The sequence below is a fragment of the Plectropomus leopardus genome, chromosome 1, assembly GCF_026936395.1.
Source record: "Plectropomus leopardus strain MGB_pleo_1.0 chromosome 1, ASM2693639v1, whole genome shotgun sequence".
Taxonomy (NCBI): Eukaryota; Metazoa; Chordata; class Actinopteri; order Perciformes; family Serranidae; genus Plectropomus; species Plectropomus leopardus.
Window position 1 is genome coordinate 18,975,875 of NC_142176.1, and position 17,671 is coordinate 18,993,545.

The 17,671-nt window shown below is 40.6% G+C and overlaps 1 protein-coding gene across 16 annotated transcripts in view; it reads right to left on the bottom strand.

Moving 5' to 3' along the window:
* Window positions 1-17,671, bottom strand: part of tjp1a (tight junction protein 1a) — a 131,034-nt gene that overhangs the window by 7,039 nt on the left and 106,324 nt on the right. For 7 of the 16 annotated variants that reach the window (XM_088077054.1, XM_088077073.1, XM_088077064.1 and 4 more), the window contains 15 exons: window positions 16,827-17,011; window positions 15,520-15,615; window positions 13,685-13,711; window positions 10,901-10,983; window positions 9,876-10,086; window positions 8,302-8,402; window positions 7,815-8,165; window positions 6,629-6,880; window positions 4,557-5,387; window positions 3,036-3,118; window positions 2,633-2,806; window positions 2,325-2,431; window positions 1,899-2,143; window positions 613-767; window positions 311-531 (listed from right to left, as the gene is read on the bottom strand). In XM_088077054.1, the coding sequence (XP_087933180.1) occupies window positions 311-531; window positions 613-767; window positions 1,899-2,143; window positions 2,325-2,431; window positions 2,633-2,806; window positions 3,036-3,118; window positions 4,557-5,387; window positions 6,629-6,880; window positions 7,815-8,165; window positions 8,302-8,402; window positions 9,876-10,086; window positions 10,901-10,983; window positions 13,685-13,711; window positions 15,520-15,615; window positions 16,827-17,011 (3,122 nt within the window). The remainder of the gene's footprint in view (window positions 1-310; window positions 532-612; window positions 768-1,898; window positions 2,144-2,324; window positions 2,432-2,632; window positions 2,807-3,035; window positions 3,119-4,556; window positions 5,388-6,628; window positions 6,881-7,814; window positions 8,166-8,301; window positions 8,403-9,875; window positions 10,087-10,900; window positions 10,984-13,684; window positions 13,712-15,519; window positions 15,616-16,826; window positions 17,012-17,671) is intronic. The other 9 variants (XM_088077062.1, XM_088077109.1, XM_088077082.1 and 6 more) reach the window with 3 other exon arrangements.

Below are 17,671 nucleotides of genomic sequence, written 5' to 3' on the forward strand. Positions count from 1 at the left end.
ATTTTTAAAACTACCTACTGGCAACTTGACAAACTGAGTTGCGGGCGATATTATCAGACAGCTTGGGTCAACGTGAAATGGGCCAGTTCACACCGCTGCAACTTTTCCCAGCAGTGTTCCAAAACAGTTTTGTCTCAAATCTTTGGCCTGAATTAGGCAAAGGCGGCACAATTCCTCTTTAGACCCAGCATATCTCCGCAAAGTGCAGAATTTAACTTTACTGGTTTTATAAAGCACGCAATCATTCAGATGTGACTCAAGAAACCCCCCTCCGAACTTCATCTTCATCTCTCTATCTCTGATAAGTTACCTTTCTCCTTGTCGAGTGGCGGCAGGATGCTGTTGTCTCTGCAGACCTTGAAGTAGATCTCCTGCTCCACACCCTCAGGGATGGCGCCCTGTGGGATAATTATGCTGACACCTGTCTCGATGGAGCTCAGGACGCCGCCGTTACTGTTAAAGATACCTCGAGCTGTTGCAACCACCGTGTGGCCCTCATCTTCATCCTCATCATCGTCCAGGGCGCTGGGGCTGGATTGAAAGACACCTTCACTTTCATACTCTCAAATACAACAGGTTATATTTAATCTGTAGTCAGACTGAGTTTCTTACCTCACGGGGATGGCCTTGGGCACAGCGTTGATGTTGTTGTGCTGGTGTTTGGAGCGGTGGTCCATAGTGCGTGTGAAAGTGTCCAGGCCGCTGTCATGGTCTGTGTTCTGGGGCTGCGGGGGGATCTGAGGCTTCACTGGGCTGGAGCTCCGGCCCTGTTCCAAACAAAAGAGGGTAAAGTGTTGAAGTGTAGATAAAAACAGTAGTGGTGAGGCTTATCATTAAGAGCTTTGGAGCTGGAGTTGTCTATTTAACAACCAGCAAAAACCAAAAAGTAGAATACCGTAAAGCTTAGTGTGGGCGATAGTTATTTTATAACTTTTTTATATATATAGTTATTTCCTTCAATCACTGAACTCTACCGCTGAATATTTTGGATAAGTGTCTAAAGGAGACGGGCCTTTAATTCCTTTCACATAAAACTCTTGCTCGGCAAAGATGTGACATACTATGAAATTGTTTATTTAAACTAGTATGGATGGGGTGCTCAGTAGCTCAGCTGGTAGAGCGGGTGCCCCATGTACAGAGGCTACGTCCTTGCAGCAGTGGCCGTGGGTTCGATTCTAGAATCGGCCCATTGCTGCATGTCATCCCCTCTCTCTCTCCCCCTTTCACGCTTAAGCTGTCCTACCCAAATAATCCAAATTACCCTGTTACAGCAATTTTCACAAGTTGGATACATTTCTATGAAAACCCTATTTGATACTTTTGAATGGAGGACCGTTACAGACTAAAGGAACATTGACAAATGTTTAAAAATTGATATTTGTTATGCCCAATCTAAGCATCTTAGTACTAGCTCAAGTGAGTAGCCGACAACCCAGTGTTCTCTCAGTGGTCTGTACATCAAATAACTTCTATAAAAATGAACTGCTTTGAAGCGTCAATGGCAACTAGACCCAGCATCTAATAGAGATCTGCCTTTATTTATCAAATTTGAGTTGCCACAGACGGCCATTAAAAGGGACTGAGAGTTTCATTGTCAATCCACTTTTATAATAGTTTGATGTTAAATAGCATCTCAGTGAGAATTGAGAAAATGCAATATAAAATGTGTTTGATATTTGCGTAAATCCAAATGTCACCATCTAGTGATGGCTGGAGGAGGAAAAGAGACAGGGGTCAAACCACTTGGTATCATATCTGAAGGCTACAGTTACATTAAACGCATCATTAAATATGTGAGCTATTTATTTGACTTTTTATTGAAGTCAAATGGAACTCAACAGTATCATTGCTTTTTGGACTCTCTTTAGATTTGCTGCCTTAAGACAACATCTTCTTACCTTTGGAGCAGTATCAGGCTTGTCATTGGGCAGAAGGTTGTGGTTGAATTTCGGGCTGTCGAACATGCGCGCGAAAGGCTTGGCAGACGTGGTGTAGGGCTTGGGTGTGTAGCGGTTGTAGCTGGTTGCTGGTGGAGCCGTTTTTGGAGGATGTTCACTAGTGCCATTAACTGGAGACTTCTCAGGAAAACTCTTATGAGGCAGGAAGTTGGTCTGGACAGTGTCATCACGGCCAGGAGCCTTGACTGTGGAAGAGCAGTGAGGGTCAGTCAAATTATTTCCACACTATGTTTGATATGATGTAACATCTTAGCGTATAAAACAGGCTAAAAAAGACAAAGTTCAGTGTGATATAGTACACAGATACATCTTCACAACATTATCAGATAAAATCCTGACACTTTGAAAGAAGACAGTAAATCTTACCTTCGGGTGCAGGTTTGGGGAGTGTGGCTGGTGGCAGAGAAGGCGTCACCTGGGGAACTGGTTCATATTTTTTCTCCACTGGACTGGGTTTCTCCACTGACTCCGTCCTATATTACAAAACCAAAACCACTAATTTAAGATTCAGAGTAGAAATGACCAGTACATTAATCACCAAAACCATAAAGGATGTTAGAAATCGTTGGGAGAAGATTGGAGATGACACATTATACTGTATATAATCTACGAAGAAAAAGCCAAAGATGTTTGACAAAGACGTGTGTGGGAGTGCGCCTGTGACTGAGAATCACCTGGGGTAGTTGTTAGATGTTTGTGCTTGTGGTTTGTTGGGACCAGCCTGGAGCCTGTCAAAGTAAGACAGCTGTTTCCTGTAGTAGTCCTCGTCCTCATCAGGATCGTAATGGTTGGATCGCACAATGTCATCAGCTACCTTGGTTGACTGAGGCTGCTGTGGCCCTGGAGCTCTGGGTTGGTGGGATGAAATAGTAAAACGGGTGAAACAGAAGGCAGAGATGGTGAGAGCAGAACAAGTGAGAAAGAGTTTACAATGACAAAAATGAAAGTGCTTGAGCAAATTGGTCAATGATGTGAAAATTAAAGTGACTTTACAATTTCATCCCAATATTACTCTGAAAAATCAGGGTGACTAAACGCACAGCAGCGGCGGCAGCAGCAGCAGCAGCACAAGCTTACCTGAAGGTCTTTTCCTGATCCAGGTTGCTCAGAGAATTTGCTTTAGGGATTACTCCACCGGCTTTCAAAGGTAAATCTGCTGCCTAGAGGAGCAAAAGCATTGAACCTTATCAGTAGGAAAAAAAAATGCAGATGTTCACTTCCACTGTGCTTATTTCTCAAAAAAAAGTATATGTTAAAGGGTAACTTTGATATAATTCATCCTGGATCCTATTTTCCAGTGTTTTTTGTTTCACAGTTACTAGTTGGGGCATCGCTTTTTGAAATTAATCTGGTATTGAAAAAACGAACGCTGCAGCCAGCAGTTTGGAAACAGGCTGCATAGTAACCACTTGGGGCATTTGGTACTGTCAATTTAAGTCCACTAAAAGCACTTGTTTTTGCCGCTGACAGGCTCAGACTATTATTGCACGAGTCTGACAACATGATGGAAAGGATCCTACAGAGACACACCTTTTGGTTAAAGGGTAAAATCCTTTCTGTTTAACCAGAAACAGCCCCAAAGTCACTTGAGCCAAACCCATCAGACTCCATTTAAATAAGCAGTATCTACATCATCATAAAGCACAACCTCTGATTTGGTTGAAATAAACCTTTAATTCACTCAGTTAGAGCTGAAAAATGCTGAATCTATACACGTTAAAATGACTATCCAAAAGGAGTATAGTGGCTTTGGCTTTTTAGGGCTGTTTCTGGTTACACAAAAAGGATCTTCCACTTGAACAAAAGGGTCTATCATAGAAGACATAATGTTACGTAGATCCTACTGTTATGCGTGACACTTATTTTGGCAACCTGCTGTGAGTAACAGGAAATGATAGATACCTACAGTAGATTACTGGCTTGAAATTATCAGTGATTCATAAGATTAAAAAACTGACTTTCCTACTCACACTGAGAAAGGGCATATACATTGCAAGATGAACAAAACATATTTTTTGGTCTGGCCCACCCATCCTCAGTACTTGAAATGCAAAACACCCCCCTTTTTTGGCTGTCTGTTTTGATAATTAAGGTAGATGAAAGTGAAGCACTTTGAGCTGCATTCCATGTATGAAAGGTGCTATATATATATATATTCATAATTTTATTATTATTATTATTAATTACTATGATGCGTATTGTATCAAGTGCTGTAGTAGGCCTCTCGCTTACAACCCATAACATGGTGTGTCTTTTATCTGGATATGTTGACTGTCGTAGTGGCTGACAATGTTCCTCATGCTTTGTTTCTTGAAAAAAGAAAATAATGAAATCTAAGTGTCAAAAAAAGAGAGATAATGTTGTCTGACACAAAACATAAACTTTCAGTGGACATAAATTGATGATGTCTAATGCCCCAAGTGGTTGCACTGAAGCCTTTTCTTTTTGTTTCTTTACCATTATCAAATATTGTTGTCTCAATTAGTCACTTAGACATAAAAACATAGGAAAATAGGGTCCAGGTTGAAAAATACAAAAGCTACCCTTTATGTACACAAGTAATTACTGCAACTGCCTAAGTTGTGAGTGACAGTTTACCTTGTTTCCAGATGAATCCCCTGCATCTCTGGCTCTATCCACGGACACCGAGCGTTTGTTCTCAAACATCTTGACCCTTGTCAGGACTGACTGCGGCCGCATGGCGGGGTCCTCCTGTTGCTCCTCTCTGGCAGGGAAAGGCTTTGGAGCATCCACAGGGGCAGGTGAGGGGGCCTCTGCTTTGGGGGGCGGTGTGGGGCTGGTTTCAGAGTTCACAGGAACAGGGTCATACTGCTGAGGTTTGTAGCTCTTCACTTGCGCTGATGGTCCCTGGTTATAGGCAGGCCGCTGGGCAGCGGGGTCTGGAGAGTGGGCACCTGAGGGATACGTGCTCAGATGAGAATCCTGGTCATAGTGCAGGTCGGGCCCGGGAGCAGGAGGTGGAGGTTCGTCATAACGGACCGGAGCTGGAGCTGGTTTACCGTAGCGAGGCCGTCCGTCAAATCCCTGCTGAGGTGGGGGCTCGTCATAGCGGAGAGGCGGGGTGTACTGGGAGTCAGGGCCGTCGCCGTATGGCAAACGATGATCATAGCCCTGGGAGTTGGCAGTAGAGAGCGGTTGGCTGTAGGGGTTCCACTGTTGCTGGTCGTAGTGAGGCACGCTGTTCTCGTAGGGCGGGTTAGAGTCATAGTTTCGGTACTTTGGTTCTGGGTAACCACCTCCGCTGCTGACTCCGCTGCTGCTGACATCATACCGACTGGGTGGGTGGTCGTAATCTCTGTATGGCTGCTGGTCAGGGTGATATCCCTGCTGAGGGTTGTAGGTCACAGGCTTCATGCTGTGACCGATTCTCCCTGTGTTGTCTGTGCTGTATGGATCCTTCTGAAACATCTACCGAACAAACACACAACAAAGAAGAAGGTTAACAACCGCACTAACAAACTGCACAGACTTAAAATAAAATGTGATATGATAAACTGGGCTGATTTTTTAGCAATTTAAGGATAGATAAATAAGAAAACAAGTCCGTGAAATTAATTGCAGAAGAAGAAACAAGAAGGGAAAGACCTGAAATAGAGAAACTGAGAGGGAGGGGTTACTGATCAGATAATATAATAGATTAAATAGAAATCGCAGCACAGCTAAACACTCTTTGCAGCTTAAGAACATCACATTGCATCACTGCAGCTCCAAATTAAACACTGAAATTAAATTAACAAAGAATAACAAAGTTGTTAAAAATGTGCAGCAAAACAATGGGATGCATTTTGCTTGTTTTTACTGGCAGATTGTGAAAATTTTACATTTAAAATATAATGTAAGCTAGTTATAGAAAGTCTATGGATAATTTGGGGTTTCTTCTCTGCTGCATTCACAAGGGAAAATGTCACCCACTGTCTTGGTGCAATAATAAAGGCAACTTAAACATCCACATCAATATTTAACATTACAAGCACAAAACCATTGTACAAAAAACATATTTTAAATCCTGATAACTTAGAAGTAACCATTAATCATCCATCCAAATCTGCACAGCATTTCTGTTTAGTTGATATTTGTACTCGGCCATGGTGGTTGTTCTTCCATTTCAATAGTGAAATATAAAATGGTTGAAAAATTAATGGCTACTTTTACAAAGAAACCATCCATTCAGTCTGCACTGATAAATGCAGCACAAAGAGATCTACTTCTAGTGGTTAACAGAGAACGAGGCAAACATGTTGCAGCCATGCAAAGAGGGTAAGCAACAGTGAGAGCCGCAGGTTTTCTGCTGCTCCTCTACACGTAGGCATTATCAGCGCAGCCATCACCTCCAAGCCCACTGTTGTTTACCAGCATTTGCTCACACATGCACACACATACACACCCTGGTTTACACAATAACACACACACACACACACACACACACACACACACACACAGGCAGACACAGACACACACACATCTCTGTCTCTTCTGGGCAGCACTGTGGTCAGCAGACATGCAGGGCGGAAGGAGAGAGAGAGAAGCGTGGCAGCAGGAGGTAGGTAGGTAGGGCAGGCAGCAGCAGCAGCAGCACAGGAGGTCAGCCGGGTCAAACCGAGCTGAGCTGAGCCGGATCACGGAGCGTCCAGTGACGGTCAGATGGATACCTTTGGTTCTGAACTGGCCAGTCCAGACTGTAGAGGTTCTGGTGTGACGCTCTGAGGGGCTAGCTCAGGGGTGGGCCTCCTAAGTGAGCCAGCCTCTGGGTTGGGGCTTGGCTGGCTGTGAGGAGCTGCAGGAGCCTCGTCAGGGCTCAGACCCCCTACAGTTTTTACAGTAACGTCGACAGCAGGGGGCACTGTCTCAGCCAGGGGCTCAGGCTGCTGGGGGATGCTAGGGACGGCAGCGGCTTCTGCTTTCTGTGAAGTGGTTCAGAAATGTTTAATAACACGTGCTGACACTACGCTGCAGTACTAACAAGTGCTTCTACCTTCGCAGCCCCTCTACAACGGTCTGTTGCTCACTTGTGCCTACAGTTTACATGGAGTCAAACAGCCAATCACCCGCCTCCACATTTAACAGTAGCTGGAGATCAACCAATGTCATGTGAGAGTTAGGAATTAGCAGCAGGACAAGTTTTCATTGTTAGAGTATACTAATTTGATTTTAATTCTACGGTTACAATACAGTAGTTTCTTTTTTTCGCCTTTTACGTTCATTAACACATCATGAGACGACAAACGTTTAGATTTGGGTGTCACAACGGCCAATTGGGTGTTGATAAATACATTTCACAGGTACACTGGATTAACACTGGCATTTCCAACATGCACATAATACTTTCTTGTGTCGTGTGTCGTGTATCGTGTATCGTCACAGTCCCGATCACAGGTAAAACAAAGGTAGGAAGTGCACATAGGTGAGTACTGGTACAGACACTTAGACATCAATCATAAGTTTCTTCTCCCAGTGACATCAGCAACAGTCACACCAATAAGACAGCTTGTGGTAATACAGAGTACAAGAGTAACAGTAAAACTTCTGTAGAAGTTCTTCTCCCTTTCAAAAATAAAAAACACGCTCACAAACATCAATCAACAAACACATATAGGCAAATAGATAAAATAAATAATATCATAAATATAGATATATATATATTATATATAATATTTATATATTGCGATAAATACCTGACCACAGATGTTTTCATTTCGCCACTGATATTGTTTGGTAACAGTAGATAGACAGAATAAAAATAAAAAAGTGCCTTCAATAGCGCCTCCAGAAAACCCTTCTAACGCAAACCACGTCCTCCAGACAACAGGGAAGACGTGCAGCTCTCAGAAACGCTACCTGCTGCGGCACTGGTGCCTTGAATCCAGCCGGGTCGATGCGGTTCAGGGGGTCTGGTTGCACTGTGTGTGGGTAGCTAGCGTAGCCAGGGGGCTCCTGGATGACAGGCGGGTCCTCGCGGACAGGTTCAGAGGAGCGGGTGATGGCAGGCTCCGTGGGTGGACCCACGTCGTCATTCAGTGTTTCGTCCAGCTCCTGGTCGGTGTAGGCTCCACCCTCTGTGTCCGTGTCCTCGTAGTCAGACGTGTGGCGGCTGTCAGTGCTGTACATGGAATACTCACTGCCTGGCGCTGACAAGTAAGACAGGCGGTCATCGTGGATGTCCAGGTCATCCTCAGCCGCGCCGTCAGCCTGGGAAACAAAAGGTTGGGTGAGAGATGAAAAGTCATCTCTGCTGTACACTTCAGTAGTTGTGTGTGTGTGTGTGTGTGTGTGTGTGTGTGTGTGTGTGTGTGTGTGTTTGTGTGTGTATGTGTGTCTTACTTACCTTGCCCTCTGAAACCCACACCAGCTGGTTCTGCTGCTGCTGGATTATCTCTTTCAGTGCTCCAAACCAACCATCATTCATGTTGTTCAAGTTAATGGTCGCTGAATATACAAAGAGGAAAGGGCAGAAAGAGAAGAAAAAAACACATCTCTCCCATCAACTGAGAACACTTTTCAACAAGCACTTTGGTACAACCATGAAATCTAAAGTTCTTTTAGATATACTCTGTAAAGCTTTGTCACTTTTGCTTGATTAGCATCATGTCTGTAAATTACTTAAGCTGGGACTCGGTTCATATTTTCTACGAGTCCAAGAGTAAAATACAAAAGTCACTTAATAGAGTGCAGGTGCTGCTGTTCAAAAAGAGACCAAACTTGCCTCTGGATTTCAGCTTTTGAGCAATGATAAAGTCCCAAACTAGGCCTTGGGGCCTGCACCAGACTAGTTAAGACTTGTAGTTTTAAGCCCAGATTTCTAGAAAACTTGTGGCACCTACCGTCTGGTTAAGAGAAGTGAGGAGTGAGCAGTCAATGACGGTATTAAACAGTCAATAAAACAGGTTTTTCAACATATGTCAATCACCGCAACCATGAGAGATACTTAAACGAACAGCGATACATTTGCAAACAAAATATTAGGCTGACTGGTCCAGCAGTTTGAAACCTAAGCTGTGCACAGAAAAATACTCAAACTAAACAAAACATAAATGTGTAAATACAGGAAAGGCTGACTTTTATACAAAGACTGAAAAATGACGTATACATTGCAAGATGGAAAAAATGGAAAACACATTTTTTGGAATACGGGACGTATTTGCAGATTCACCCTGTTTGTTGTTTTTTTTTCCGTTTTTTTGCTTCATGTTTTAGTAATTACAGTAAATTATATTATGATATGTAATTTATTAAGCGCTGTAGTAGGCCTCTTGTTTACAACCAATAACATGCTTTGTCTGTTATCCAGATATGACTGTGCAAATCACAACAAAGGCAGATACTTAAAATGCAAAATTAAGGAACTGCTCTCTGATCTCAAGTAAATTAAAAACGCAGCTTAGAGATAACTTTTCACATTGTCATGCCCCACGAGCCAGATTCTAAAAAATTAAAGTTGCAGTTTTATCTGTTTCCAAGTACTACACACTGTTATTATAGTAATACAGTGGATACAGGTGTAGAGGTGCGGACTCACCTCATTGTGTGTTTGTCATTTGGACAGAAGATAATGGAGGAAATGATGTGTGTGCTGCAGAGAGCCGAGAAGAATACTCTCTAGGACTTCTCTAATATCTTTATCGCCAACAGATGCTCCTAAAGCATGGTCACACCGCACTACTTGACAGAAAGAGTGCATGCTGAGAAAGGGCCCTGTGGGTGCTCTTGTGTGACGGTCAGTGCTGAACAAGCGTTTGTAAGGAGTCTGACAGAACAGGGCCAGGCACAACAAGTGCAACAAGCGCAGCCTCCGACAATGCGGCACTCAATTGTCAACTGCCTTTGAAATGTGTCTGTGTGTTGCCTGTAAAATCTCTACCATCCCCCCATCTCACCCCCCCTCCCTCCCTCTGAACTCACTGGTGAAGAGGTGGTGGTTGTTCTTCCTTAATTTGAGGGCTCGTTCATAGAGCTTCCTGGCGCTCTTTCTAGACTCAGGGCAGAGGCGGGTCCTCATGTTCTTGACGCCCTGCTTTGTGTCTGGGTTGAGAAACACCACAATAGGATACCACTGAGCGTAGTTCAGACGGTCCACTGCATTAGGCGTGATGTCCAGCACTGCATGTTTGTCCTTAAAACACAGAAAACAAATATTTGAAAAAATGTGTTGTTAGTGTATTTATTTCCATATCAGGGATCCTTCACATCACAGCAAGTTAGTTTTAAGACTTTTAAGAATTTTTTTAATGTCATGTTTGTAAGACCAATTTTACCATAACCACAACTGAAGAGAAATAAATGTGAACTGGAATCAATTATTTAGAGTTAGGGACAATTTTGCCTAAATGTTTAATTCAATATAAAAAATATTGAAAAACAGTGAAATTATGTTGCCATAAAAGTGCTTTATCAGTTTTTCATTTAACTGAATGTTGTTGATGTATATGGGTGTTGTTGTTGTTTCGTCTATCCTTATTTGCTTGATGTTATTTTTTATTAATTATTTAAAAGAATAGATATTACCAAATATTTTGAGATTCTACAATGCAATGTCAGAAAAATTATTTATAATATACTGCTTCCCGTATCTGAGGATTTTTAAGACTTTTGAAAAACTGATTTAAGACATTTTAATACCAATTAAGACCTTATTTATAGATAAATACATTTAATGCCATTTAAAACTTTTTAAGGATCTGTGGAAACCCTGTATATTGTGAGTGTCTCTCCTGATAAAATTTAAACTAAGGCCATCCCCATCATGATGTTCTCACATATTGTGTTGTGTACACCAGAGCACAGTACAGCAGAGGGCAGCAGTGAGCTGCACATGTCATAACAGCTCACAGCCATCTTTTCATTACCATAACAAATCTGTCAAAAGACATTTATTTGTCTACCTTGTGTTTGAATACAAAAATGTGCGTGTACGTCTAGCTTCTCACCCGATCAATGATCTGTTTGATGGTGTGCAGGCGAATGATGCCGGAGCTTTTCTGGTCAGTTCCTGCATCCCTGGGTTCACTCTCTATGGAAGACAAATGGACACAGTTACTGCATCACATCAACACAAGAGACCAACAATAATAAAACCAGGCTGTGCCCCAATTAGACATCCTTGTAGCGTGCAGTTGTCGACTCCCATAAATAGAGCTATTAAATACAGAATAATATTCTCTGCTCAGGAGAAGACAAGTGTACGTTCATGACAACAGCTCGATAATGAAGACAAAATGAGGACAGCAGCCAATTCATGCAATTATTCATTAGGTATTTTGGGTAGGTTTAGGGGAATTAATTTCAGTATTTAATGAATTTGTGCGTGCTACTGCATGTAACAGTATAAATTATGGTGCATGAAATGTGTTATGTGAGAAACACTGACATTAAATATGCACATACAAGAGCATGAGGGTCATTTTTGGGATTAAGAGAATACAATATCATTGTAAGCCTTGGGGATTTAAGCAAGGATGTGTCAAGGGGTTTATGATTCACATGAAGATAAGCAATGCTTTCCTGCCAAGACACACAAGGTTCAAAAGAGGGCAGTCATCTGACTGGGATGGAGTATAGTAATGACTCAAACACATCACAGGATGAGGCTTAATTTCGAACATTTCTAATTTCTATTAGGAGCTGAAACACTGCTCTTACATATAACTACCCAAAAACATTTCAGGGAGAGCAGATAAATATAGCCATGCAACATGTCAAGAGTTAAGCATATGCAGCAATGTTAAAAATGTAATGTTGGGATTCAGTTAAGTCTGTGTCAATATAGAATTTGAAAAACCAATTTTGATGAAAGGAAGTCTATTCATAGACACTTACAGGCTATATACCATCACTGCATTATGAAAACATTTGAAACACACACATACACACAGACATACACATACACACACACCCACTACTGTCAGCTTTGTATAGTATTTAATACGCTTATGCTTCTGTAGAGTAGTATCACAGCAGTGCTTTAATTGTATTCTGAATTGTAAGCGATTTAAGTCCCCATGAAACCAAAGTGTGTCTTTAGCTTCTGTTCTGTGGTGTATTTCACAATAAAATGCAATATTGAATCGTTGTAAGGTTAACAAGATTTAATCCTTTGCATTTGATTGAACTGTTAAAAAAGTGGGCATGCTTAGAGTTTAGCACACTACTGTTGGCTCCACACATACCTTCCTCATCATTAGCTCAGAAGGAGGATGAGGGAGACAGGAAAGGTTTTGTCCACTGATATCCAAACTTAAATCTCCTCCTATCTCTCTCCATATTGCTCTATTAGCTACTACAACCCACAAATAGTGAAGTGCTGTTTTATATGCCCGGTGTGACAAGCTTGTCGCCTGTAGTCTCTTTTGATTAGATGAACTTTTGTAAAATGCTCTGAGTGCAAAATGAGGCATCACACATTTGAGCTATTTTACCTGGCTTTACAAAAAGAGAAAGGACAGGGATTTATATGAGAAATACTCAAATACAGATTTTTAGATATTCACACATGGCATATAAAAAGAGATAAATTATTTTTCATTTCATGGGGACTTTAAATGACCTATTCTGATTGAATTTCACATTAATACTCTTTTGATCCAGCACATACATGAATCCGATATCCAAACATTTGGTGACAATACTGCCGTATTCCTGCATGCTCATAGTGGGTTTTTTTTTTTAAGGACATAAACACATAGAAAGATGGTTCATTTTCAGCTCATTGCATAGATGGTTTATGATTTTATCTCATTTAAAGAACACAATACACAGGGTTTTATTATAGGTGGCAATTTTTCCCAGAAAATCTAGTGTTGTAATGTTGTGTTGATTTGCTGCATTTTTAGCATGTGGCATTGTATGGGCAAATATGGAAAAATTAGTCAAAACAAAACAAAACAAAACAAAACAAAAAAACAACATAAAAATGGGTGTCAATTTTTTTTTTTTTTTTTTTTAAACATTTCCATTATATTCTGCATTATTTTATCATTTCCTTAAGGTTTTGGAAAAGCAATAGCACGCATCTCAGTTTTCATGGCATATTAACTGCACAGCTCCACATGCTGCCTTGTTGTTGTCTTTCTACATGATGCCATTAAGAGGGGAATACCACTGAATTTAACTATAAAATAATAACTGTATCTATTACTGAACATTATTCAGATTTACTTATCTTTTCTAAGATCAACATGCAATATCACAAACACAACAAACAGCTCCTTAGATACTTAGTTTGGGCAGAAATGTGTAGAATAGAAAATAAATAATCCTCAACAGTAAAAATGTACATCAAATTTAATGTAGACATCTTCCTAAGCATGTTTAGATGGGCAAATTGTCCATGCTAATGTAGCAGAGCTTTTAAAATCTTATATATATTTTTATTGATATTATTTTGTTTGTGCAATCTCAGTTAGTGAGTCAAGTGCAACATTAAGTATAGATTTTCTTTCCACAAATAAAACTAAACAAAAACAAAAGAGTAGCTGTGTGCTTGTATGATATTGCATTTCTCCAGTGTCAGGTCTTCTGTGATTGGTTTTATAGTCATGCTGATAACAGCCAATTGTAATGACAAATTTGAATTCCTAAATTGAGTGCTATTCCCCTATATACATTTTTTAAACATCTAAAGGCCAGCTAGCCAGCAAACACCAGTTTACAGTTTATCTGCCATCCACTGAATCAAATAAAAAAAATAAAAGCTGATGAACTAAGTGACATACTTTCCCCTCCTTGTTGTTGCTGTGTTTCTGAAAAGAAAATACAGTCACACAAACATCACTGGAATTACGCAAATAAACATCAAGGAATGGAATCAGTTTTTATGTAAGAGGGTGGTTGCACTGGCATGTGTGGTTGTGCACTTAAAGTAATTAGAAATTCAATACTGAGTGTTAAAATAAAACCACACATTAAAGAAGGTTGCAATTTTATGAAGTAGGAGGCAGCGGTTGAGGACTGAAATGAATAAGAGTGTGCAGCTCTGCTTAGAGTGGAGAAAAGTGAAGATGAACAGATAAAGTAAGAGAAAAGCTAGAGATAAACAGGGGAAATAACAGACACACCAAGACTAACCTGATAAACTGACCAAGTAAAATAAATTGGGAATTTGTAGTAACTGTAGCAGTAGTATTAATATAGAATAAAGTCAAATGCCATCTGTTTTTGAATAAATGAACATCAAGTAAATTATAAGTATTTGCTTGACATTTAACATCCAACAGCAGTGGTCTATTTCTTCAGAAAAAAAGACTATTGAGAAAAAAAAATACTACTAAAGTATAATGTTTATATCCAGTCAGGTAGGCGGGGTTATTGTATTGACCTACAGTCTTTCAGTTTATTAAGTTATTTTTCCTCTAATCTGAGATTTTAACATTTTATTGCCAAATCAACAGTTAAGTAGATTTTTTTGCACACTTTTGCTAATATCAATCAGGTTTGCAGCCTCAACAAGCTGTTTTTAACACTGCGTAAATTCTGCCAATCCTTACAGCACAACAGCACAGCACTTACGCACATTTAAAAGCTGAAAATAGAGTCACAGGCAGTGGTGAAGCCTGATGAATATCTCTTTTCACTGGGCAGTCAGAAGACTTAAGTGTTCCTAATCACTAACAAAAGAGTTCCCAAAATGTTTTCAAAAATAATAAGCATTTTGTAATCCCTCTCTGTGATAAAAACCAATCAAATTAGATACAGACAAGCTTAAGACATTCTTAACACATCCCAGACTAAAAAAGGGTTGCTGTTGTTCAGGGTTGTGTAGAGCTACATTTGGACTTTAAAAATGTAGGGAATGTAGTAAATCTGACCCAACAGCGAGTTCAACATTTATTGGATACTGACTGCTATTGTGAGTATTTGGTGGATGCTGAGAAGTTAAAACAGTCCTCAGTTTTAGGTCCTTTTCATATCTCATATTAACATGCGTCTTAGATGATCCGATCACATGTGGACAGCACCGTAGACAAGTGTACACAACCACCAAGATGCTTTGTGACCCAATCACTGAAAACACTTGCTGAGGTAGTCTGGGATGCATTTAACCACATATCATTTGTAGTGTAAATGCGAATGCGTGCTGATGCAGTGCAGGACGTGGTGGTTGTTTTGATGATAGCTCAACAACTTGCCCATTTTATGATGTGTTTGGTGAAGTATTGCGTAACCGTCCATGGAAGGAGATGTATCGAATTCTATCGACAGCAATTTCTCCAGCTGTACTAACACAACCACTAACACGACTAGCAAGTGAGAAGCTAGAAGGAGTGTGGACATAGTAACCGTGTGTGGGGCCCTTTGACCTTAAAGCGTACGTGACATATGCAGTAACACACTCTGAACACGAGTGGTCAGCTAAAGATGGACAGACAGGTGTGGACGGCAATGTGTCTTGGCTGTCCACTTGTGTTCGGATCACTGAAATGCACGTTAGAACAGGCGCTTGGTGTGTGAAGCGTAAATTAAGAGTGTGGTCTCCTGATAAAGCAAGACATTTAGTATGACACTTCACAAAACATAAACACTAAAACAGAGGGGGTGCTTTATCACTTACTTGCTAGTTCAAAAATGTCTGGCTCCTCCCTGGCCAGCTTCTCTCTGGCCACGTCCGCTATCGGTCCAAAGAGAACCACAGGCCTAAGGAACCCAGCTGTACAAGAACAAAATCACGTCAAGGAGAGTTACAACAGTTTGTATCATGTAATACATACAAACAAAATACTAAATCAAATCATTCATTTTTTAAACCACATTACAATATATCACAATCAGTATATTACAAATTAATAACTTTGCAATGCTAAGAAGCATAGAAACGTTGGGGCACCCAGTAGCTCAGTTGGTGAAGCAGGCGCCCCATGTACAGAGGCCAAGTCCTCCCTGCAGCGGCTGCAGGTTCGATTCCAACCTCAGCCATTTGCTGCACGTCATCCCCTCTCTCTCCCCCTTTTATACTTATAAAATTCCTATCTAATAATCATAAAAAAAGAAGCATATAAACATTAAGACTACAGACATCAGTTAAGCCAGGCTTAGACTACAACAGTTTAAAACCCTAATCGATTTTGAAATTGGGTTGCATCGCACACATAAGGAGAAACATCACATTCTTCTTTTTTCTCTTCTATTCTTCTTTCTAATCTGAAAGTTGCACACACATACAAGCAACAATACACTACAAGATTTGAAAATGATGGCGCATCACACACTACAGGATATTATTAAGATTATCATACCAGAGGGAGCCTGAATGCACCACCTCATGTGATCTGACAGGACAGCAGATGTGAACGAAATGGAGATTGATATGGTGCGACAACTTGCTGTAATGTTAGCAATGCTTCAGTGAGAGAAAAAAAAGCAGAAGGCTAAACGGGTTGGGGAGACGCAGTCAAAATGGGTTGTCTATTCTTCAGAGAAAACTGGAAGTGAGATTTTTTTTCAGTTGGAATTTCTGTCAACAGTTGTATGCTAGCCAAAATTAGCATCAAGGGCTAAAAGTTTACTGTTGCTTGGCAACGTCAGCTGCTTTGTAGTCTGAGCAGTGCGTAAAGTTTAAGACTGAATCTGTAAACTTCCCATGTTTATGGATAACCTGAGCCTAACATCCTTACCAAGCAAAGTCTTAGACCGAATTTCTCCTCCGATTGTCAGGAGGGGTGAATCTGGGAAAAATTGTGCAAAAACTCTTGTATCTTGACTCCAACTTTAGCTAGAGATCACAAGGGCCATGAAGGACGTTTTGCTTCTTTTAGTTTCGAGTTTGAAATCTGTCCACTACTTTGTTAGTTCATCCAATGATAAAGTATAAATATGTATGGGAGTTGATTGCTGCTATTGCTTTTGCTGATGCACTCTTACCTTCCCTCAGCACCACCCTCTCATAGGCAGGGAACTTGGTCTGGACTGGCTGGGCAGACAGGTCCTCCCTGCTCTTCCGCAAATTCCTCTTGGAGCTTCGCAAACCTCGGAATCTCCAGAAGTCCGCTCTGTCACCCCCTGGTGTTTTGGGGAGGGTGTACTGCACACTGGATAGCTGCTCAGCTCTGGACAGAGAGGAAGAGTAGGAGTAAGGATGGCTGATAGGACATCAGTCAAAATTGATAGTAAGGCCACTTTAAGGCAATTCAGGTATTTAGATTTCTATGAACTTAATTTGGAGGGAACAGCCATTGTAATACACCAATGTTGTAAGTGTAAGACCATTTTACAGCACTGAGCTGTAAATGGTTGTCAAACCGATGATGGAGTACTTTCCATTAATAACCAACGAAATGCTGACAAAACACTTAAAAGACATTTTATATTTAGGCTAATTGACATTTCCGTTTCATTGACGTTTCCTTGAGGGCTTCTACAATAGTATTTATAGCTCAACGTTCACATCACGAAGAGCTAAAATATCACATACAAGCAACAATTTGATCCGGAAATGTGTTGCCTTACATCAGTTATTTTCCAAAGACGACGACACAGGTCACATACAGTTTATGTATGACAGATATTGTAGTAAAATGGCATGCCTTAACCATAAAAGTGCCTACGTTTGCATGCACACTAATATTTCCCTATTATAATATATATAATATATAATATAATAATATTTTCCCTATTATTACAAAAATACAATATTGTGAATATGATACGTACGGGTCATATAAACAGCATAGTCTATTTAGATTTTCCAAATTATGCCTTTTTCTAGG